The 24,635-nt window shown below is 36.1% G+C and overlaps 1 protein-coding gene across 1 annotated transcript in view; it reads left to right on the forward strand.

The window, feature by feature from the left end:
• The window catches only part of LOC148939315 (uncharacterized), a 127,273-nt gene that overhangs the window by 92,213 nt on the left and 10,425 nt on the right, over nt 1–24,635 (forward strand). The window contains exon 5 of the mRNA XM_089106843.1: nt 19,445–19,532. Coding sequence (XP_088962969.1) covers nt 19,445–19,532 — 88 coding nt within the window. The remainder of the gene's footprint in view (nt 1–19,444; nt 19,533–24,635) is intronic.

Here is a 24,635-nt window from a genome sequence, read left to right on the forward strand (position 1 = left end):
TAAGTTTTCTGAGGGAAGAAAAAAGTGAAGTTGAAGCTTAAAACTATTGTTTTACAGTCTGTCTAACATATTTCGATAAAACTAGGGCAAATTATCCGACCGATAATATTTGCCTATGTTTGTATGATTATATGAAACTAGCACTTTACCGAAAACACAAAAGCCAAACCATGGGCGCCCATAAGCTGGATTCTAGGGGGGCAAATATCGTCTAATTGGCACTTTTAATGCTATATAATAGAAATCTCAGAACAAAAATATAAAAAATAAGGCAGAATCATTCAGCTACACTTTAACTACAGAAGTTACTTGACATGACATGACATGACGCTAGTTACTTGGCACTGGGAATAGTTTTGAAGTAACTACTGGCTTATTAGGTTTGCAATGGTATCTTCATGATTTTCAAGTGCATTCATTGGTCTTTCATTAAAATAATACTTTCAACATGTTTTGTATTTATATTTATAGGAATGATGATAATGAAGCACAGTTACTCCACTAAAGATGCTTCTTAACTATTATTAGTAAAAGCAACTAAAAAAGTAAATTCATAGTAACTTTTCTGTCATTTAAGCTACTATGAAAATGTCAGATGAAACGAAAAAGTTACTTTTTCATAACTTGAATTACTTTTTGTTTAACCTAGAAAGCAGCCTTAATGCACTTAAGCCTTAATGGCATGTTTTGCAGATTGTCAACTTTGATAGGAGACCCTCCGGTTATTGTTACCTAAAATATGATTCCAGTTTTAGCTGTATCTTGACTATTTAGATAGATTAATTTAAAAAAAACTAAGTTTTCTGAGGGAAGAAAAAAGTGAAGTTGAAGCTTAAAACTATTGCTTTATAGTCTGTCTAACATATTTCGATAAAACTAGTGCAAATTATCCGACTGATAATATTTGCCTATGTTTGTATGATTATATGAAACTAGCGCTTTACCGAAAACACAAAAGCCAAACCATGGGCGCCCATAAGCTGGATTCCAGGGGGGCAAACATCGTCTAATTGGCACTTTTAATGCTATATAATAGAAATCTCAGAACAAAAATATAAAAAATAAGGCAGCATCATTCAGCCAGGGGAGCGGGAGCCCCCCCTCTCCCCCATGTGGGCACCCATGAGCCAAACTGCAAAGTGTAATTAAGCGTAATTATGATCCGTTGTTATGTGCATAGCCTTATAGGCAGTTTACCATTTGTTGTTTCATAGGAAGTTTCCCCCGGCAACATCTAAAATTTTTTCCGTTTTACTTCGATTTGTTCAGTTTTTATTTACCTTTAAAACATCTGGAAATGTTTGTTGAAACGTTTTTTCAAACGTCATATCACTGAGCCAAAAAGAGGGCATGTTCTATATGCTGTTGGGCTTCGGGGGAACTCAAAAGATCTGAGTTCAAAATTAATCTTTAAAATCTCCAAGAAAGCTGTCAATATCTTTTACACTGGACCCAGAAAACCAGTCCTCATAAAACGGGTAGGCCACAGGGTTTTGGAAGGGAACTGGGGTTGCCTAAGCCCAGAATGCAGAGAAAGCCAAGAAAAACTAAACCAAAACTTGGAAGATTTTTGCCAGGATAAAGACAGTGGGAGGATAAGTCTAAAATCGTGTTCTATTTCTTTTTTTGCACTTAATGACATGCTATTTTTTTAAGTCTGTGAATGTTTAGAATCATGCATAATTTTTTTTAGTTTTTTTTAGTTCTCATGGCACCTTAATAGTGTGTGATTGTGGTTGCAGCGGTAGCTGCAGCCACGATTAAGCATGGAAAATCTCTGTAATAATTACGTGTCTAAGCTTAACATCGAAATTAATTTTTAGTAAAGATAATGGTAAGGATTTAACACGTATCTTATAATAAATAATTCGCACATCATTTCCTGGGGGAAAAGCGCTCGTCTTTAGAGTACTTCAACTAATTTATTCAAAGAAAGTATTTTAAAAAATCTAAATCATTTTCAAAAAAAGCTGCATGGAAAACTGCACAGAAAACAACCATGAGTCATGCATGGAAAACCGCACTTTTTTTGCATCATTTAGTTACACCATGGGTCTTAATTGCAGTCACAACTTAGCCAGTGTGAGAGGTCACTAATATTACTTTAAAATTACCTTAGATGTCAAAACTATAGGCAGGGTGCATTCACCATTGGAGGGGCTTGGGTATTTTCATGATCAACAGTAGTTTGAAGATGACACTTTTCGTGACACCTTTTGAGTTGATAAATGATGGCTAATGACACTTTTTGGTTGAGAAAATGATACCTTCGGCTTTATGATAATGATATAAATGATACATTTAGTAGCGCCTTCAGCCTTGAAGATACTCAACGAAATCAAATTGCTAAAAATTACAAGTTGCCTGGCAAAGGTGATCTCCCTCCTGAGGTCTGCAAGGCCTCACCACACGTTGTAGTGGAACAATCGGAACATATCCCTTCTTCAGTATGATATGGGAAAAGAAGACCCTCCCTTATTATTGGAGGGCGCAACTAATAATCCCAGCATTCAAAGAGGTGGACAATGGGATTGCCACAATTACCAGGGGACATTACTCATGGATATGGCTACCAAAGATTTCGCAATTTTTTGCTAGGTAGCTTCGAGGTAGAAAGGGATGAGCACACGTGAAAATCAATGCGGATTTTGGAGGGGAAGAGGGTGCATTGACCAGGTATTCACTCTTCGTCATATTTTCCAACAATGCGAACGCTGCATCCTCCTCATAGTTAGTATTATTTGGGTTTTGTGGGTGCTTTTGATTCCGTAGGCCACGAAAACCTATGGAAAATCAGGATGGGAGACGGCATGCCTGATGACTTCATAGAATTGCTGAAGGTCTACTATAGAAATTGCAAATTGACTATAAAAGAGTTGGATGAGGAAGCTGAGTGCTTTGATGTAAAAACGATGTAAAACAGTGGCTCATATTTCCTGCATTTTGTTTAGCTACTGTATAGGCTGGATTCTACAAAGAGGACTCTTGAGTATTGGCAGTGTCACTATAGGATTCGGTATTAATATGTTTGACCTAAAAGATTTGGATTATATTAGTGCTCCTTCTGTTAATCCAGCAACTTTCCAAGTAATGCTAAATGAACTTGATTATTTCTGTCAGCTACTGGGTATGAATATTATCACGGCCAAAACTTAAATCGTGAATCTAAATACACAGTCGTAGCATTAGTTCGTACTTTCCGTACAAAAACTGGAGGACGTCGATAGCATTACTTATCTTGGCTCACTAACAGTCACTCTTAGAGGCTGTGATCTTGACATACAGAAGAGAATCAACAATGCCCATCATCTCACAGCTCTTTCACCATTTGTAGAACCATTGGGCTATCAGGATGAAATCTAAAATTTGACTCTATAAAGCCACTTTTAGATCAGTTCCCTTCTATGAATGTTAGACTTGGCCATTGCAAGGGCTTCATGTCTATGATTTAGAAGTCTTTGATCACCGCTGACTACAAAAAACCCTGAGGATACCATACTCCGACAGATTTTCAAATGTTTATAGGCGCCACCGCTGCTGTAACATCAAACCCACTGCCACAATTGCCACACATTGAAGATTACGCTGGCTTTGGCCATGTCTCGAGAAGAACCAATGATCGTATCATCAAGAAAGTGATTCTAGCTCCTTCTTTGGCTGGTTGCCATAGGTGGTCATACAAACAATGGGTGGACAACTGTCAGAAATCCCATCCAACATAATGGTGGAATCGAAAAATTTGGCATAAGATGGGTTAGCTGCTGAATCCAGTTTGCCAAGGAGCTGGGCAAAAGATCGCAACAAATGGAAGTCAACCACATGGAGACTTGTGGAAGCTAGGTGAGTTGCTCGTGTCTGATCCCACTACTAGCACAAGTTTAAGAAGGACGTAATACAACTCAATTTAATTCGGTAGGTGATTAGTATATAGAGCTATATTGCGTCTCTACAGGGTCAAGTGTCAATCCGATAGCCATTTTAGCTTCTGTTACTGCAAAATTATGACCTATACCATCAAATATTATGTTAAATATGTATCAAATGTTAATATTATTCAATACTGAAAAATCCACGGAAATTTGGTCAAAAATCACCAAAAGAGCAATTTTCCAGTTTTTCACGCAAGCTTGTACCATTTCCATAGGGAAGACTCCCTAGGGAAGCTGTACCATTTCCCTAGGGAAGTAATTTCATAATTCTGGCTCTGTTAATGGATGAATCTGAAACTCTAGGGGTGCCAATTTTCAAAAAACTCGTAAACCAGGTGGCGCGTGCCAAGTGTGGCACATGCGGCTTTGTAAGATGTACATCAGGTGATGGAGATTGGGCACCCCTCGTTGAAACTAGTAACTCTAATGATATAAGTATGCTATATGTAAATTGCACTATAGTGCAATTTACAACTATTGGCTTCAGGGCTGTATCCAGGATTATTGTTCGAAGAGGGGGGGGGTGCTTCTTCGGTGTGGGATGGGGAGTACACAAAAACTTATGCATACAAAATTTGTTTATATGCATTTTTGTTGCATTTTTACGAATCGGACAAACATTTTGGAGGGAAGGGTCAAACCCACTAACCCCCCTGGGTACGGCCTTGGTTGGCACCCCAGTGGCACCCATGATCACTGTTAACTATTCAGCATCATAAAAACCTTGTCGTTTTTTTAAACCTTGTCAATTACTTGGACTTTTTTGGGGGGTTTGTGTTGTAAAGCTTTCTTCTAAAAAAAAAAAAAAAAAAAAACTCATTTCGTTCTACCATTTAGCCTAATGTTACTGAATCCTACTCCAAATACGCAAGCTTTTTTGCAAGCGAAAAGTACCTAAAAGTTAACTTTACTCAAGCCAAGGGGGTGCCTGCCCCATCCCTCCTCTTGAAAGCTGCCATTTCCAAGGGCTCCCGTTCTTGGGCTCACTGTATGTTTTTATCTTGTTGCTATGAAAAACTTGTTTTGTTGATAGGCCCCAGAGAGGTGGAACCGTCATATGGTTTCACAATCAATTACTGTCAATACCTCTTACAAGAAAGAAAAAACGTCTATTGATATTCATTATGACATATGAAGGGGGTACAAATTTGTTGATTTTGTTATTTGATTCGGGTCCTACTAGTTGTGTTTTTCCAGAAGAAAGCTACTGACTGGCAAGATCAAATGGTCAAAATTTACAGAAAACACGGTTTGGTGCAAAACTCAAAACAAACAACTAAAATTCGAAACTGAAGGGATATGAAAATCGAACTTTAAAAGCTTAAGTGGTCCAAAACAACTTATTGGATTTGAACGTTTAAATGTTATGTTCAATTTTTTTTTCATCTTTGGTCATGGTATCGGTTCCGCTCCTGGGCGGGCTGCCTACCGTGCTCCCGCCTACCTCAACCAAGACCCTGCTACTCGATAGCTGCTGTCTATGTGACTGGATCTTTTTATAATTGTACCCTGGGATTGGAGGTGTACAGACTGACCTTTCAAACTGCTCCTGCTTCCACTCCCAACCAAACTCATTTCTTGATTAAAGTCTCTGTAGCAATTTCGCATCTTAGCCTAAAGTCAAAATTCATTTTTAGTAGAAATAATGGTAGGAAATTGATTCACATCGTATTATAAATTAATTGCACATCATCTCCTGAGGGGAAAACACTCGTACTTAAGATACTTCAACACATTTATTCAGAGAAAATATTTGAAACAATCAAAGCTATTTTACAAAAAGACTGTTAGAGGTGCCCCCATCCTTATTTGTGGTAATTCTTGTTCGTTTTAAGTATGACTTGGTAATTCCTTTCAACTTGTGTTCATTTTGGGGCTTTATTTATATTTTAATCGTAATCTTTGTTGTTCATAAATTCGATTTGATTGTTCAATTTAGTTTCTGTTCCATTTACGCTTGATTTAGTAAAGTCTATTTGGTTGAGACTTGATGTATTTATGACAATTTCTTCCCTTGTTTAGGTCTTTCACAAGCACTAATTTCGCAAGCGCGGTATAACACATTCCCAGAATATATACTTCTAAATATTTAACAGAAAATGGAGAAGAAGGGGCTTGCTTATATCCCTTCATATAGTGTTTTTTTTACCCTCGAAGCTCTGACCCTTCTTGTCAGTCATAATAAAATAAAGAAAAAAAAAATTCAGGTGAGAAGCAACACAAAATAAATTTTTAGTCTGTAGTCAAATGACTGGAGTATTATATGTTTATGTTCTTAGATGTTTTCAGATTAATATATGTTTATTGTATATCTTAGCAACGGCAAGAGATGGAAAAGTCCAGATTGGATCAACCATTTTTTGTGCTGGTTTTGCTAAGGCTGTATCACTGTATATAAATTATATACAGTATAATCATAACTCAGTAATATTTGGCTACTACAGTCTTGGCGGCGTATAAAAGCTCAGCCCATATCTTCGTCCATCAGCATTTCAGCGTATATTACCCTGCAACACGTGTTTTGGCAGAAACTTTCTCAAAATGCCTTTGAAACCAACTCGAGACTTTGAAACCTACTTGTAATTTCTAAACACATCTAATAATAAAATTACACTACGAATTACCGATTTTTGTAAATGTATTGGAATGAATTAATTTAAAATTAGATTCTTTAAAACTTAGTGTTACAAAGGTGAAGCCAAGTTTCACGTTCAAGAGAAATCTGATTTGTCTACCCGTGAAAAAATCTAATTTCGCTTGTGTTTCTACGTTCTCTGGAGCGCTTGCATCTTGGTCCGGCTTTGTATAAAGGTTGAGATAGGGAATGCTTGTACTGTATAAATGTATATAATATACAGTGGGATGTATACACAACTCATTTTTGACTAGACGGACAAATATCTGTTATTTATTACGACAGACCTCTGTGTTTCTCATTCATTGAGTCCCTTGAGCAAAGTTTTGAAGCAATATTTTGTCTGGTTCTAGGGCTTTCTCTTGATCAGATTTAAAAGGCTAGTAAGGGAAAAATCATTCAGTAGAGTTGTTTGCAATAATCACAATTAAATAACTTGGCTATTTTTCGCGTTGCTTCAGATTCACGTCCCTACTAGAACGTCACCCATTCCCTTGAAATTTTGAGTTGCTGCATACATACGTTTCTAGCGGTTTGCTATCTAAATGGATTCAAACTGTTAAAACTTTGAAACTAACACAGAGACACAGATCATGTTTAAATGAATTAGGATTGTGTCAAGCCTATATATGTTTTATAACATAAATATATATAAATTTTAGCGCAACTTCACCACAATGCCACTGTGGATTTGGGCGTGTTCAGTTGATAACAAATCAGTTGTGAATAATAAAACTGATGTTCAAGGTTCACCACAGAACGTAGCAAGTGACATAGAATGATTATCAAACAGTTCGTGGTAACGAACTGTAAGTAAGGTGCGACCCGGCTCAATGGTAACCGAAACTCTAGAAAACGGGTTTTTGATACCAATAGATATATCAAAAGAATCAGATTTCAATGCTGATTTCAAATATATAACTTTCATCAAGTTTAGTGCAACCCATCAAAAGTTACGCGCCTGAGAAAATTTGGCTGATTTTCGAAAAAAGGGGGAAAACCCCCTAAAAAATATAGAACCTAAATGAAAATCACACCATCATATTTAGAGTATCAGAAAACTCTACTGTATAGTTTTCAAGTACAAATCTGCAAAAATGTGGATTTACGAATTTTTTTGCCAGAAGAAAGATTATGGATACGTGTTTATTTGTTTTGTTTTTTTTCCCCCAAGGGTAATTGAGTCGACATCTTAGTACTAAAATATCGTGGGATGACTCATTGGAACGGAAAACAAACGTTTTAGTTCCTTTTTTCAGTAACCAAAAAAAATGGAGGGCAACTAGGCCCCCTCCCACGCTTATTTTTTTTCCAAAGTCACTCGATCAAAATTTTGAGATAGCCATTTTGTTCATCAGGGTTGAAAATATGATAAATATGTCTTTTAGGATGACTTAATCCCCCGAAGTACCCAGAGGGAGGGCTAAAAGTTATGAACTTTACCCAATGTTAACATATAGTATTGGTTATTCGGAAGTATACAGAAGTTTTCAGGAGGGTTTTTTCTGGGCGTGGGAGGGACGGGGGGGTCGGGGGTTATGTTGGCGGATCGGTTCATGAAGGAAGTTTTCATGGGGGAAGGGAAATTGCACTGAAGGGGGCGCCGGAATTGCAAGCATTATTTATATTTTATTGGGAATTATACAACAATTTTCAGGAAGGTTTGTGTCTGGAGGGGGGGGGGGGCTAGAGGAGGGTGTTATTCTGGAGAATATTTCCATGGAGGATGTTTCTTTGGGGTAAGGGACATTTCTATGAAGGGGGCGCCGGATTTCCAAGCATTATTTAAAAAACGATCAGAAATTAAATTAAAAAAAAACAAGTTTTTTTCAACTGAAATGTAAGAAGCAACATTAGAACTTAAAACGAACAGAAATTATAACGTATATGAGGGGGTTCTCCCCCAAGTCAATACCTCGCTCTTTACGCTACATTTTTTTTTAGTGCTTCACAAAAGAGCTATCTATTCTAATTAAACGGCCTTTGTTATTCAGGGGTTTGTGAATAAAATTTTTTTTTAACTTTTAACGTAAAGAGCGTGGTTTTGACTAAGGGGAGAACCCCATCATATACGTAATAACATATACGTAATAAAAAAAACAATAAAAAAACAAGCGATACGGCTCAATAGTAATCGAAACTTTTAAAAACGGAATTTTGATGTCAATAAATGTATCAAAAGAATGTGTTTATAATGCGGATTCTAAATATATAAATTTTATTAAGTTTAGTATTACTCATCAAAGGCTACGAGCCTGAGAAAATTTACTCGATTTTTTAAAGAGGGGGAAACATCCCCTACAAGTGAAAAAATTTTAATGAAAATCACACCGTCAGATTCAGCGTATCAGAAAACCCTATTAGATAGGTTTCAAGCTCATATCTGCAAAAATCTGCAACTTTGTATTTTTTGCCAGAAGAAAAATATACGAATACAGAAGTTAGTTACGTAAGTTAATTTGTAAAGACATCCATTTAGCAAAAGAAAAGTAAAATTTTTATGCAAATAAAAGCTGCATTAACTAAAAAACGATCAGAAATTAAATTAAAAAAAACCAGTTTTTTAAACTGAAAGTAAGGAGCGACATTAAAAATTAAAACGACCAGAAATTAGTCCGTATATGAATGGGGTTGCCCCCTCCTCAACGCCACGCTATTTAAGGAACATTTTTTATATGTATCAAACATTCAATTTTTTAAAAATAAAAAAAAAATTTATTTAATAGCAAGTAAGTTTTTTTGTGAACGACCCTTTAATATAAGGCAAAATTTCTGTTCGTTTTAAGTTTTAATGTCGCTCCTTACTTTCAGTTTAAAAAACTTGTTTTTTTTTTATTTATTCAACGTAATAGAACCCTGGGAATTACAAAAATTTTAAAGATGAACTGTTTTATTTATTAAAGCACAAAGGGGCTTAAGATGGATAGTATAAGTGCACGGCCAAATGGAAAAAAAACTTGGAGCTAAATATCTGCTACCTCTTTTTCCATGTATATCAAAATAGATTTAAAATATTGGACATTATATAGAACTAAACAGATAATACAGAACTATAAAGATAATAATAAAAGTCCTAGTAATTTAGCTTAATATCCAGAAGCCATTGTTAACGGGTAAAAAGGGAATTAATGAAAAAAAAAGTTGCTCAAACTAATTAACACATATATGAAAAGACGAGAATATTAAAAAAAAAAAAATGCATAGAAAAAAATATAAAGGGAAGTAAACACCTCTGACTATCGAGTTGTTCGTTTTAAAGAGGTCTAATATTTAAAGAGGTTAAAGGCTACTATATCAATACTTTAGTTCTGAAGTTTATAATACTACTATACTACTTTTTACTTTACGATGCTATTACTTTTTTGTTGCATATGTTTACAACGTCTTCTAGTGAGTGATTCGAACGTTTTCTGATGTTCGAAAAATTAAAGGATTTTTTCTTTTGCTAATATAACCGAAGTACGTTGAATTTCTAAAGTTTACCTTTATTTGCTAAATTCAATCTTGTTTAGGGTTGAGTGTTAAAAATTGTTTTATCTTCTATATTTTTTGAAGCATTCAAAATTCTAGCCTTTTTTTTTATTATTGCAACGCTTATTGTCTTATCAAATTTTCACCCGTTTTCTACATTTGAGTTTAATCTTATCTGCATGCTTGGAGAAATGTAAAACCTTATCTCAAACAACGTTTAGATATTTCGTAAAATTTTTCTCATGGTTGTTTATTATTCCTCGTTTTCTTTTCTCATCTGCACGTGTAGGTGATTTTCTTGAAATTAGGTCCGCTAGAATCAATAGTTTGTTTCATACTGTAATGGAATCCTCCACTCAAGGCCATCCTTAAGACATAATTTTTAACCTAAGAGAAACCGAAAAGGAAGAAGGTCTTTAATTACCTAACAAATCTTTCAAATAAATTATGTTTTATCTGCAGAGATTGTACTCATTATGACAAATGCTCATTGATATTGATCAATAATCATGTTGCAGGTCAGAATGATGTACGGTGTTTAGTCCCCGAAACCGTGCCGAAAACAAGCGGCGCGCCGCAGAAAATCTTATAGCGTGCCGACGTCGAAAAGGCTTCAGCGCACCGACACCGCCGTCAATACGATCGCTAGCGGCAATCCAGCGGAAATTTTAAGCGCCGAACTATTTTCTGAGATCACTGAGAGGCAAATATAATACAAAATCTACTATCTAACGGTACATGCACAATATTTTGGATCCTCTCAAAATATTTTTTAATCTACTCGTCAACTATGGATTTTAGATTATCATTCACTTGTTTCTGTCCTTTTTGGTGCCATGTAATATTTTCTAAATAAAATGAGCTTCGACTAGCCAGGATATTCCTCGAACACCTTATTTATAAATGTTTTAGCATATGCAAAAATGCAGCTATTCTACAAAGGCCGGAAGGCAAGGTGGAAAAATGTTATAAGTAACCCCCCCCCCCCTCCCTCACCCAATTTTTTTTATACAAATGCACATGGAAGCATGTACAAAGTTGAAGAACTAAACTTATATACAAATTCTTTATCTTTCTAATAGCCTTCTCGAAACATTTAAATCAAAAACCCGGGTCAATAGTAACCGAAAGTCTAAACAACAGAACTGTGATACAATCGATATATCAAAAGAATAGGAGTTTTATGCTGATTTCAAATATTTAAGTTTCATTAAATTTGATCTTCCCACCAAAGGTTACGAGCCTGAGAAAATTTGCATGATTTAAAAAAAAGAGGAAACACCGTTAAATGTCATAGAATCTTCATGAAGATTACACCATCAAATTCAGCCTATCAGATAACTCTGCTGAAGAGGTTTGAAGCGCGTATCTGAAGAAATGTAGAATTTTGTATTTCTTGTCAGAAGAACGACCACGGATGTGTTTTTTTTTCAGCGGTGGTGATATAGACCCAGCGGTCCTAGAATATCGTGAGATGGCTCATTCGGACAGAAATTGAAAGTTCTAGTGTCCTTTTTAAGTGACCAAAAAATTGGAGGACAACTAGGCCTTCTACCAAGCCCCTTTTTTTCTCAAAGTCATCCGATCAAAATGTTGAGATAAACATTTTGTTCAACATAGTTGAAAGGCCGTATAACTATGACTTTGTGGATATCATGACCCTCTCACAGCTCTTAGAGAAAGGTTTTTAAGTTACAAAATTTGCCCTTTTTTTACGTATAGTATTTTTTATTGGGAAGCATGCATACATTGCATCTTAGACCATGCATCTTAGGGGAGGGGCTGTAATTGTCTGCTTTTGGGTTTTCCGCGGGTACGATTTTCCGTGGGGAGAGAAGTTTCCAGGCGGCTAATTTTCCAGGGGAAACCTTACACATGGGGAATTTGCCTGAATTCCTATACGAAATTCTTCTTATGTCTAGTGTTCTCATTGCCGACTCAATTTTACGCGTGGAGATGTTAAGGGTAATTGTCCATGGTAAATTTTCACCAGGATTGAACTGTCTAGAGAATACATCCTTGGGGAGGAGGTATTTTTGAAAAATGATCAGTAATTAAATTTTTAAAAACAAGTTTTTTCTACTGAAAGTAAGGAGGAACACTAAAACTTAAAACGAACAGAAATAATTACGTATATGAGGGGGTTGCTCCTCCAAGCCACCTCACTCTGTACGCTAAAGTTTGAATTCTGTCCCAATTCTTTAAAAACGACTCCTGAAGTTGTTCTTTGAATTAGAACAATGAGAAGCTTTTTCAAAAGTAAAAGTATTTAAAAACTTTAGAGTAAAGAGCGAGGTGGTTTGGAGGAGTAACCGCCCTCATATACGTAATAACTTCTGTTCGTTTTAAGTTTTAATGTTGCTCCTTACTTTCAGTTGAAAAAACTTGTTTTTTTTCAAACTGAATTTAAAATAGAAATGAATTCCTTAAAAGATTTTGTGATTTAGATGAGGTTCTTGATGCTGATATTCAGTTACCCATTGTGCAGGTTGCTGATGATCTATGTTATCAAGATATGACCAACGCAGGTCTCTAGATCGGGGTTTGCCCACAAGATGGAATGCAACATATAGTATGATGCAAAGTTTTATCTGAGGCAGTGTAAAGCGCTGCCTAAGTAAAGAACAATGTTGGCACAAAGAACACTTCGTATCGAAGGAGTTGTCGTAGATACTTCGAAAACGGCTCATTCGATTGGAAATCGGAAGGGCTTGTGCCCTTTTTAATAGCTGAAAGTGATTGGAGGGTAATTAACATCCCACCCTCGCCCACCATTTCCCCAAACACATCCAATCAAATTTTGAGATAGCCAATTTGCTCAACGTAGTTGAAAAGTCCGGAAATTGTGTCTTCGAGGATGACAACCCTCCCAAAGCCCTCAGGGCAAGGGTTGTAAGTTATGTCCTGGGGACATAAAAGGTTTTCTATAGAAAGTGTTGTCGTAGAAACTTCAAAAAGGGCTCATTAGATTTGAAATTGAAAGAACTCGTGCCCTTTTTAATAGTCGAATGAGATTGGAGGCCAACTGACCTCCCTCTCACGCCCACCATTTCCCCAAACACATCCAATCGAAATTTTGAGATAACCATTTTGTTCAACGTAGTTGAAAGTTGTGGAAATTGGGTCTTTGAGGATGACACCCCCTTCTCCCACAGTCCTTGGTGCAAGGATTTTAAGTTATGCCATGGGGGCATATAAGGTTTTTATAGAAGCGTTGTCGTAGAAACTTCAAAAAGCGTTCATTCGATTGGAAATTGAAAGGGCTAGTGCCCTTTTTAATAGTTGAAAGTGACTGAAGGGCAACTAAACCTACTCTAACGCCCACCATTTCCCCAAATACATCCAATTGAAATTTTGAGATATCCATTTTGTTCAGCGTAGTTGAAAGTTCCGGAAATTATGTCTTTGAGGATGACAACCCCCCAAAGACCTCAGGGCAAGGATTGTAAGTTAAGCCCTGGGCGCATATAAAGTTTTTATAGAAAGCGTTGTATAAAAAACTTGAAAAAGGGCTTGTTCGATTTGAAATTGAAAGGGCTAGTGCCCTTTTTAATAGTCGAAGGGTATTGGAGGGCAACTAACCCAACTCTGAAGCCCACCATTTCCCCAAACACATCCAATCAAAATTTTGAGATGTCCATTTTTTTCAACGTAGTTGAAAGTTCCGGAAATTATGTCTTTGAGGATGACAAACCCCCCACAGCCCCCAGGGCAAAGGTTGTAAGTTATACCCTGGGGGCAATAAGGCTTTTATAGAAAGTTGTATAGAGGAAAATGAAAAAGTTTGTGATACCTTGGATGTGAAAGAAGATTTGTTTTGTTTTGTGAGGAGAAACTAGCAACAGTACTAAAAGGAATAAAAAATAATAAGGCTCCAGGTGCTGATAGAGTGGTAAATGAGTTTCTTAAATATGGTGGCTCTAAGGTTAAAAATAAGTTACTGAAGATTATGATTATGATTTTTGAAAAAGGTGAAGTACCTAATGATTTTAGGAAAACCTTAATTAAGCCACTTTATAAGAAAGGTGATAAAAGTCTCTCTGTAGGTAGTAAATTACTTAATAATATGATACTTTTTAGACTGAGAGATGCCGTAGACGAAGTTTTAAGAGAAGGAGACAAATGCATTAAAGTGATTAGTTCTATATATGAGAATAAGACTGCTGCGGTTAAGGTAGGAAATGAGGTTAGCAGCTGGTTTTGTATTAAATCAGGAGTTAAGCAGGGTTGTGTTCTATCCCCTTTTTATGGATTATTTTGATAGACTTTGTCTTAAGGAGCACAGGAAATGCAATGGGAGACCACGGAATCAAATAGGGAGGAAAAAGTCTCCTGGACTTAGATTATGCTGATGATTTAAGCATCCTAGATGAAAGTGTGAGTGAAATGAATGAAGTTTTAGAGGTTTTGCGAGTCCAGGGTGCTAGAATAGGTTTGAAAATTAATTCTAAGAAGACTAAGTCACTAAGGCTAGGAATAAGTGAAGATGAAAAGGTAACGTTGGGTAGTGAAAAGATTGATTAGGTGGGCCCACCTACCTCGGTAGTATTCTTAGTAAAGATGGTGGGAGCAGTGAAGATGTTAAAAGTAGAATAGCCAAGGCTCAGGGTGTTTTTTCACAGTTAAAAAACGTTTGGAACAAAAGGCCAAAATTAGAATATTAGAAGCTACAGTGATGACAGTGGTCAAATATGGCTCTGAAGCATGGACGCTCGGAAAAGCAGATGAAGATTTGCTAGATGTTTTCGCTGATTGACCGTATTTCAAACAATAGGCTATACGAAAAATGTGGTTCAATACCGCTCTCTAGGGTTATAATGAAAGCAAGGTTGAGGTGGCTAGGATACGTTGTGTGGATGAAGGATGACAGATTGCTGAAGATTATTCTTTTCGGTCAATTGTCTGGGGCTAAACGGAATGCAGGTCTACCTCGTCTGGGGTGGGAGGACGTCATAAAAAAATATTTAAAGGAAATGTGAACTTCGTGGGCGGGTGTAAAAAGGGAGGCTGTGTTGGCCTCATGCGGCTTGGTGCTGCGGTGAGTTGTTAGTAGTAGTAGTTGTCACAGAAACTTCAAAAAGGGCTCATTCAATTGGGAATTAAGAAGGCTGGTGCCCTTATTAATAGTCAAAACCGATCGAAGGGTGAATGTCCCCTACCCCGCCCATCATTTCCCCAAACATTCCCGATTAACATTTTGATATAGCCATTTTGTTGAACGTAGTTGAAGGGCCAGGGAATTGAGTTTTTTATCATGACAAGCCCCCCACAGCCCTCAGGGCTACGGTTGTAAGTTATGCCCTGGTGGCATATAAGGTTTTTGTTAAAAGCGTTGTCGTAAAAACTTCAAAAGGGGCTCATTCGACTGGAAATTAAAAGGACTATTGCCCTTTTTAATAGTCAAAGGTAATTGGAGGGAGAATCACCCCCACGCCTATTGTTTCCCCATACACTTTTGATCAATATTTCGATATAGCCATTTTTCTCAACATAGTTCAAGGGTCTGGAAATTATGTCTTTAAGGATGACACCCCACCCCCTCCCATAGCCTTCAGGACAAGGGTCATAAGTTATGCCTTGGGGGCATATAAGGTTTTTATAGAAAGCATGATCATATAAACTTCGGAAGGGGCTCATGGGATTGGTAATCAGACGCTCTAGTGCTTTTTTAAGAGTCAAAGTGATCGGAGGGGAGTTTCCCCTCAACACACGTCGTATTGTCCCGACATGCATCTAATAGAAATTTTGAGACAGCCAATAGTCTATTCAAAATAGTCTAAATATCATATAACAAGGCTTTTAGGGTTGAAACATACCCCAGAGATTAGGGGCAAGGGTCGTAAATTATGCACAGGGGATATTTATGGTTCTTATGGAAGGGATGGTTGTCTAACTTTAGAAGAGGCTCATTTGGTTGAAAATTTGAAGTTTTAGTTCCTTTTTAAGCTTCAAAAGTAAAGGACGGCATTTAATCCCCCTCCCCTCTCCTCCTCTAAAACCCATCCTTTCACCAAACGGATCTGATTGAAATTTTGAGACAGCGATTTTTTTCAAAATTAGTTCAAAGAACATACAATAATGTCTCTAGGGCTGACCCTATTCCCCCGACACCCTGGGAATAGGGTTGTAAGTTATTTTGTGAGATTTGAAACAGGAAGTTATAGTGCCTTTTTTAAGAGTCAAAGTGATTTGAGAGCAAACAGCCCCTCCACGCTCGGCATTTTCCTTAACACCTCCAATCAAAATTCGGAGATGATCATTTCATTTATCGCATTTGAAAGTTTCGAAAATTATGTCTGTGAGGAAGACACCCCCCCCACACAGACAAACACACACAATCAAAATATCACACACAAACTCAAATACAAACACAAACAAACACACATTCACACACACAGTAATATTCACACAAAAAAACATTCACACACACACACACACACACACACAAACACACACACATACACATACACACACACACACACACACACACACACACACACACACACACACACACACACACACACACACACACACACACACACACACACACACACACACACACACACACACACACACACACACACACACACACACACACACACACACACACACACACACACACACACACACACACACACACACACACACACACACACACACACACACACACACACACACACACACACACACACACACACACACACACACACACACACACACACACACACACACACACACACACACACACACACACACACACACACACACACACACACACACACACACACACACACACACACACACACACACACACACACACACACACACACACACACACACACACACACACACACACACACACACACACACACACACACACACACACACACACACACACACACACACACACACACACACACACACACACACACACACACACACACACACACACACACACACACACACACACACACACACACACACACACACACACACACACACACACACACACACACACACACACACACACACACACACACACACACACACACACACACACACACACACACACACACACACACACACACACACACACACACACACACACACACACACACACACACACACACACACACACACACACACACACACACACACACACACACACACACACACACACACACACACACACACACACACACACACACACACACACACACACACACACACACACACACACACACACACACACACACACACACACACACACACACACACACACACACACACACACACACACACACACACACACACACACACACACACACACACACACACACACACACACACACACATTAGTAGCAGCATGGGTGTAGCACCTTTTTTCAAAATCCCTTTCAACATACGATGAATTTTTTAACTTAATACCATCAACCGGTCCTGAATCCTTGTTGATAAATCCTCTTGACAACCTATATGGGCATAGTGTGTTTCTATTTATTTCAGTACAGTTACGATATTGCACAAAATTTTCGTCTTAATGCCCTTAAGTCTATTAGTTGTAGTAGTAGCACCAGTAAATATAGTATTAGCAGTAGGAGTACAATTAATAGTAGTAGTCTTAGCTTTAGTAGCAGTACTAGTAGTAGCAGTAATAGTAATAGTAGTAGTTGTTGTAGGAGTAGAAGCATTAGTATTATGATGCAAATATTATCTTTTTGATTAGTTCAACATCCCCCGCAACAAGCGTTGTAAATTTTAATTTCACACACGAAACTGTTCTGGCAGGTTGTTATCAGTACGACAAAAATATTCTCCGAAACTTTAACCTTAATACCTTCATAATTTGTAGATTTTGAGCTAGCCAGAAGACACTGTGTTTATTCATTTAATGCTGCTTCTACGGTTACTGTAACTAACGATACTAATGGCATTAAGTAGAAACTTTTAGGGAACGTTTAGAAGTTTCAATTAAACGAAAAACCCATATGCATACAGGTATTAAAAGGGCATATAAGGACATAGGCAGCGATGCTCTATCGTAGCTAGTAATATCATTGATATTCTAAAGGAGCTAATTTGATTGAAAATTAAAAATTCTAGTGCCCTCTTAAGAGTATAAAATGATTGGAGGGCAATCAGCCCTCCTCTTTAGCTCATAACTTTCCAGACACTTCCAATCAATATTTTAATACAGCCATTTTGTTCAGCATAGCTGAATAGTCTAGTAACTATATCTCTAGGGTTAGTGGGTAGATCAACCCCCCACAGTTATGTAATTTGCCCATTATGCTTAAAAACTAAATGTTGCTTTAAAACTAAATCAAAACACACTGTTTGTATGCTGGTTGCCAATAAGACATCCCAGCAATATACCAAGAACGACTGAGGGTATTAAGTTCAAATTTTCGAGGCTACTTCTATTATTACTACTTCTTTTCTTAAAATTTTACTAAATCAGAAGAGTGTAATTATATCCAAGCTGTCAAAGAGCATAGGTAGGCTATAATATTTTGGGGATGGTATTAACTTTTAGTTATCAGGTCAAATAGAGGATGTATATGACTAAATTAAAAACTACTATTTGTGTCATGATTCTCAAAAGAGTTTATGTTGTTAAAAATTGCTGAAAAGTCTCTCCAGCATATAAATAGCAGGCCAAACTATAAATTCTTAAAGGAAAACCGGAAATACTCAAACAATTATTTTCTTTTTCTCTGAAAAAGACTATGTCAATATTAAACGAACAGATATTAATTTAAAAAAAAATTTCCACAAAACATGTTTTTCAAAAAAAAAGTTAGAACTGCATTAAGCCAAAAGTGAATAAAAATAGAATCAAATAATCTACCAAACATACACCTACTACAAATCAGTATCAATAAATAAATGAAACCCAAAACGAACAGAAGTTAAAATAAATAATAGAGTCAAACGTAAAACGACCAGAAATTAATATGAGTAGGATTAAAAACCCCTATGCTTTCTAAAAGCCAGAAGATAATTTGTACTTTACAAAAAAAATTTAAATGTTTTCACTTTTATAACTTTTAGAAATCAAAAATTAATTAAGATTTTAAGGAATAAATGTCAGCATATGTTTTTTAAACTGACAATGCACACTCATTTGAATTTTTTTCAGTAAAGTACAAATTAGATTCTCGCACAAGTTCAGCACAGTGTCATAGCTAATAGTAAAATTTTTCATAACCTAAATATCTAATGGTAAAACCCAAACGGTAAATTTATAAATGGCAACTGTTTAAAATTATCAAAATGGTATTTTCCAAGTGGTAAAATTTTCTAAATTTGTCATTATCTACAAATATTATCTGTATCATAATTATGTAATGATAAAAATTAATTGGTGTAAAGATCTAAATGTTACAAATTAAGTTCTTTTTTTTAGCTATCTCCAAATGAGGCAATCAGTTTCCTTGAAGATGTAAGAAACCACTTGAAAAGAATGCAAATCCGGTACGGAGTCTTAGATAACGGTAATATTTTTTTTACCTTTAACAAATCCTTCTCCAAGGTACAGTTACGCCTTCTTTTATATATACTTGCATGTCTTGTTTTGTATTCAGATTCCCACTGATTGGTACTAATGACTTAGTGGTCAAAGAAGTACAATGTCAAGTTGAACCATATAAAAACATATTGACATGCTTATCCACCTTTTTTAATCTTACTATTCGTTATGCTTCTACTTTTGATACAGCTAATGATTTCTGTTTCTATTCAAAATCATTGATTGAAAGTTTAGTAGCTGACGGGAGTCACCGAGCCTCTTACACGTTCCTCCATTCGTCGTTTAGATCCTAAATTACATGTGGGTCACCTCCAGATCTATTTCATTAAGAGCCATGCCCTCAACAGTCACTTATTTTCAAATCTTTGCAAGGATATGGATTCCGTCTATGCAACTTTATTTTTACATGCAGAAGTAAGATGGTTCTCAAAAGGTCAAAGTTTAAGAAAATTATTATTATTAAAAGATGGAAATGAAATATTCTTAACCGAACAAAAATGTGAACTTGCTGCTTTTCTTCAAAACGACATGTTATTTTTCGGATATCTTTGCGAAACTAAACGATCTCAACTTGTCTCTTCAAGGAAAAAATTGCGATATGTTTACTTCTAATGATAAAATTGAAAATTTTATTAAAAAGAATAAAATTTGGAAATATAGGATAAAAGAAAAATTTTTCGAAATATTTTCCAGTGTCAACAATTTTATAATCAAGAGAAAACATTGTAAAACTTTTATTGCAAAAATTATTGTAGATCACTTAAAAGTGCTAGACCTAGTTTTGTACATATTTTATATGAAGTATTGATTTCAAAAAAGTAGCTTGGATTCAAAATCCGTTTTGTATTAACTTAACCGAGATTGATCACATGCCAGTTAAAGCTCTAGAGGAATTTGCTGAGCTATCGAGTGATTCAAACTTAAAACTGCAAATTCCAAGAAAGCGCTTGACTAAATTCTGGATCAGAATTAGAACTGAATTTCCCACAATTGCAGATATGGTATCATATGTTCTTTTGCCATTCAACACCGCATATTTATGTGAAGCTACTTTCTGAGCTTAAACACATATGAAACCCCAATATTGTACATTGCTAAAAAAAATATTGAAACGGTCTTAGGTCCAGCAGTGTCAAACATTCCACTAAGATTTAATTTGTTATGCAATAAAAACAGGCACATCCATCTCACTAAAACTTTTCCTTTCATTTTAATTTAATATTTACCACCCAACGACTGCGTTCGAATATATTCGATTGAACTATGGTCAGAATTGTCTTTTATTTATGTTATTGCAAAAAATGTAATTTTGATGAACAATAGGGCATATAATTTTTGTAAATATAATAAAGACAAATTTTCAACTTTTGTGAAATTTTATATTTTAGATTTCTGTATGTTTTTAAACGAATTCTAAAAGTATATATTTTCATGTGTATATGTATATTGCTACCTAACAAATGAATTATCAAAAAATATTAATTTGTCTTTCAATTATATTTATATTGCCCCCAGGAAACTTGCAATCATAAATGGGGTCGTGAATGAAAATAGTTTAGAAAGCCCTGATCTAATCCATTATTTAGAGGTTGATTTAAGTAGGGAGTTCTCCTAATTTTTTTTTTTTTAATACATTTGAAAAATTAAAAGATAATTTGTTCATTGATTGTAAGATAATTGGTAATTATTTGTAAATGGCGTAAAGGAGGCCATAGACGGTCAATCATTTTGATCAGAAATTTCCATCAATCGATTGACGTGTGATTCAATCAACCTTCAATCAAACTTTCAATCAATCCTTCAATATCGACCTAAGCTAATCTAACACGCAGCTTTTGATCAAAATGATTGAGTCATTCACAGTTTCTATCAATCACCGTGAACGCTAGACTCAAGCGTCAAACAGGCTCCTAGACGGTCAATCCGGCTTGAGTTAATCGATTGACGGAAGCTTTCGATCAAAATGATTGACCGTCTAGGGCCTAGGTCCTAGAGTGGTCAGAACAGTGGACTTTTTTTTTAAGGCAAATTTTTGACTTGTACTCTTTTTGAACAACATGCACACTTTTTTTTACCTTGATTTGCACTCTTTTTTGACGTTGGAAGTTCGCAGCCCTGATTCAAACCATTCGTGGTATCAAACCGTAAGAAAGGAGCGTCCCGTCTCAATAGTAACCAAAACTATAAAAACAAAATTTTGATATCAATACATACATCAAAAAATTGGATTTTTATGCTGAAATTAAATATATAAGTTTCATCAAGTTTTACCCATCAAAACTTATGAGTCTGAGAAAATTTGCCTTATTTTTGAAAAAAGGTGGAAACACCCCCTATATGTCACAGAACCTTAATGAAAATCACACCATCAGATTCAACGTATCGGAGAATCCTACAGTAGAGGTGTAAAGCTCCTGTCTCCAAAATTGCGGAATCTTGTATTTTTGCCAGAAGAAAAATCCGGATACGTGTTTTTTTCACAGGTTTACATTGGAGGATTATTTCATGGAGCAATTTTTCGTGGGGAAAGGGAATTTTTTATGAAGGAGGTGCCGGATTTCCCGGCTTTATTTAGAAAATGATCAGGAATTAAATAAAAGACAAGTTGTTACAACTGAAAGTAAGGAGCAACATTAAACCTTAAAACGAACAGAAATTATTACGTATATGAGGGGTCCCCCCCTCGTCAGTACCTCGCTCTTTGCGCAAAAGATGTTTTTAGTACTTTCAAAAGAGCTATTTATTCTAATTAAACAGCCTAGGTGATTCAGGGGTCATTCTTAAAGAATGTAATCACAAAGGCCGTTTAATTAGGATAAAATGCTCTTTAAAAAGTACTGAAAAAACTTCAGAGTAAAGAGCAAGGTATTGATTCTGTTTTTTCTTCAATTTTTAATGTGGCTCTTTACTTTCAGTTGAAAAAACTTATTTTGTTCTATTTAATATCTCGTTAAGCCAAAATTTTTGAACGCGGTAAAACTACTACTACTACTAACAACTCACCGCCGCACCAAGCCGCCTGAGGCCAACACAGCTACGCACGCTTCTCCTCCACCCCCAATCTAATCAAAGCCTCCATTTTTACACCCGCCCACGAAGTTTCCATTTTCATTAAATCTTTCTTTATGACATCCTCCCGCTCTGGACTAGGACGACCTGCTTTTCGTTTAGCCCTAAACTGTTGGCCAAAAACGACAATCTTTGGCAATATGTCTTCCTTCATCCGCACAATGTGTCGTAGTCACCTCAACCTTTCTTTCATTATAGCCCTAGAAAGCAGTATTGAAACACATTTTTCGTATAGCCTATTGTTTGACATAATCTCAGTCAGCCGGGTACCCAGAACTTTCAGAGCGTCCATGCTTCAGAGCCATATTTGACCACTATCATCACTGTAGCTTCTAATATTCTAACCTTGGTTTGTAGACTTATCTTCCTATTCTTCCAAACTTTTTTTAACTGTGAAAAAACACCCTCGGTCTTGGCTATTCTACCTTTAACACCTTCACTGCTCCCACCATCATTGCTAATAATACTACCAAGGTAAGTGAAGCTGCCCACCTGATCAATCTTTTCATTACCCAACGTCACCTTTTCATCTTCACTTATTCCTAGCCTTAGTGGCTTAGTCTTCTTAACATTAATTTTCAAACCTATTCTAGCACCCTGAACTCGCAAAACCTCTAAAACGTCATTCATTTTGCTCACACTTTCATCTAGGATGCTTAAATCATCAGCATAATCTAAGTCCAGGAGACTTTTTCCGCTCCATTTGATTCCGTGGTCTCCCAAGGTTTTTCCTGTGCTCCTTAAGGCAAAGTCCATTAAAATAATCCATATAAAGGGGGATAGACCACAACCCTGATTAATTCCTGATTTAATACAAAACCAGATGCTGACCTCATTTCCTACCTTAACCGCAGCAGTGTTATTCTCGTACATAGCACAAATCACTTTAATGTATTTGTCTGGTATACCATACAAGGATAAAACCTTTACTAAAGCTCTTCTATCAACAGAACTGGAACATTTCCTTATAAAGGACAAGCGAAGCAAATGTATGTGCAAGAGTTTTATTTAAAACGTTTCAATGTGTAACACTGCCTGTTTTGTGAACATACATTTTCTTCTGCTCAAAAAGACATTGTTACATCTAACTTGGTTCCTATACTGCCCCTATATCTTCTTGTACTAAGCTATCTTTTAGTCTTTTCAATTTTCTGGCTTGAGTCTTTGCTACCTTCATGGAGTTGGATCATGACCTAGGAAAAATTATTGATGAAAGTCAAAATGCTTAATGCTCTAGACTGAAAGTCTTTGACACTAAAGAAGTTTAAGAACAGGCCTTAGATTTTCACAACATAATTTTGTTTTTGATTTTAATCAATACTTGTACTTAGATTTAAAACTTAAGCTCTATTGAATATGATGATAGTTTGAACTGAAATAGTCTGATTCTTATTTTGTTGTGTATTTAAATTTGTGAGTTAGACTCCCGGATATGTTTTATGATCATTTTAGAGTCATCAATTCGAGACTAGACTTGGGAGGGGGGGGGTCAGACGCTGAAAAATTAGTATTATAAGGGGTGATTGTCTGTCAGTTCTTCAATTATAATTGGAAGAAAGAATGTTTCGATTATCATCTATAATATTTGAGTGTGTATGGCAAAGATGACTTGGGGTATCTATTTTCTTTCCTGTATATGTATATGTTTTCCAAAATCAAATGGACACACAAACAAATGGAATCTGAAAGAAAATGAATTAAAGATACAAAAAAAAGAATTAATTGAACAATTTAATTGCCTGACACTAAAAAAACTGGTATTAGTAGGCTACTAAGAGGAAAAAGCAACATTGCCACTAAGGTTTTTTTTTTACCCTAGATAATTAGCCAACTGATTAGCCTATTAGCTGCATAAACTCTGGAATAATTTTAGGATTCCTTTTTTTTTTCAAATATAAATACTGAGATTTGATGTTGCTGTTTGCCAAAGATAGTTTTATATCTCTCCTTAAAAGTATTATTATTCAATCTCGTTGGATAATATGTTGAAAAAGGGGAA

Source organism: Artemia sp. Qi Xiang Cuo, chromosome 21 (assembly GCF_049724085.1).
Source record: "Artemia sp. Qi Xiang Cuo chromosome 21, ASM4972408v1, whole genome shotgun sequence".
Classification (NCBI taxonomy): domain Eukaryota; kingdom Metazoa; phylum Arthropoda; class Branchiopoda; order Anostraca; family Artemiidae; genus Artemia; species Artemia sp. Qi Xiang Cuo.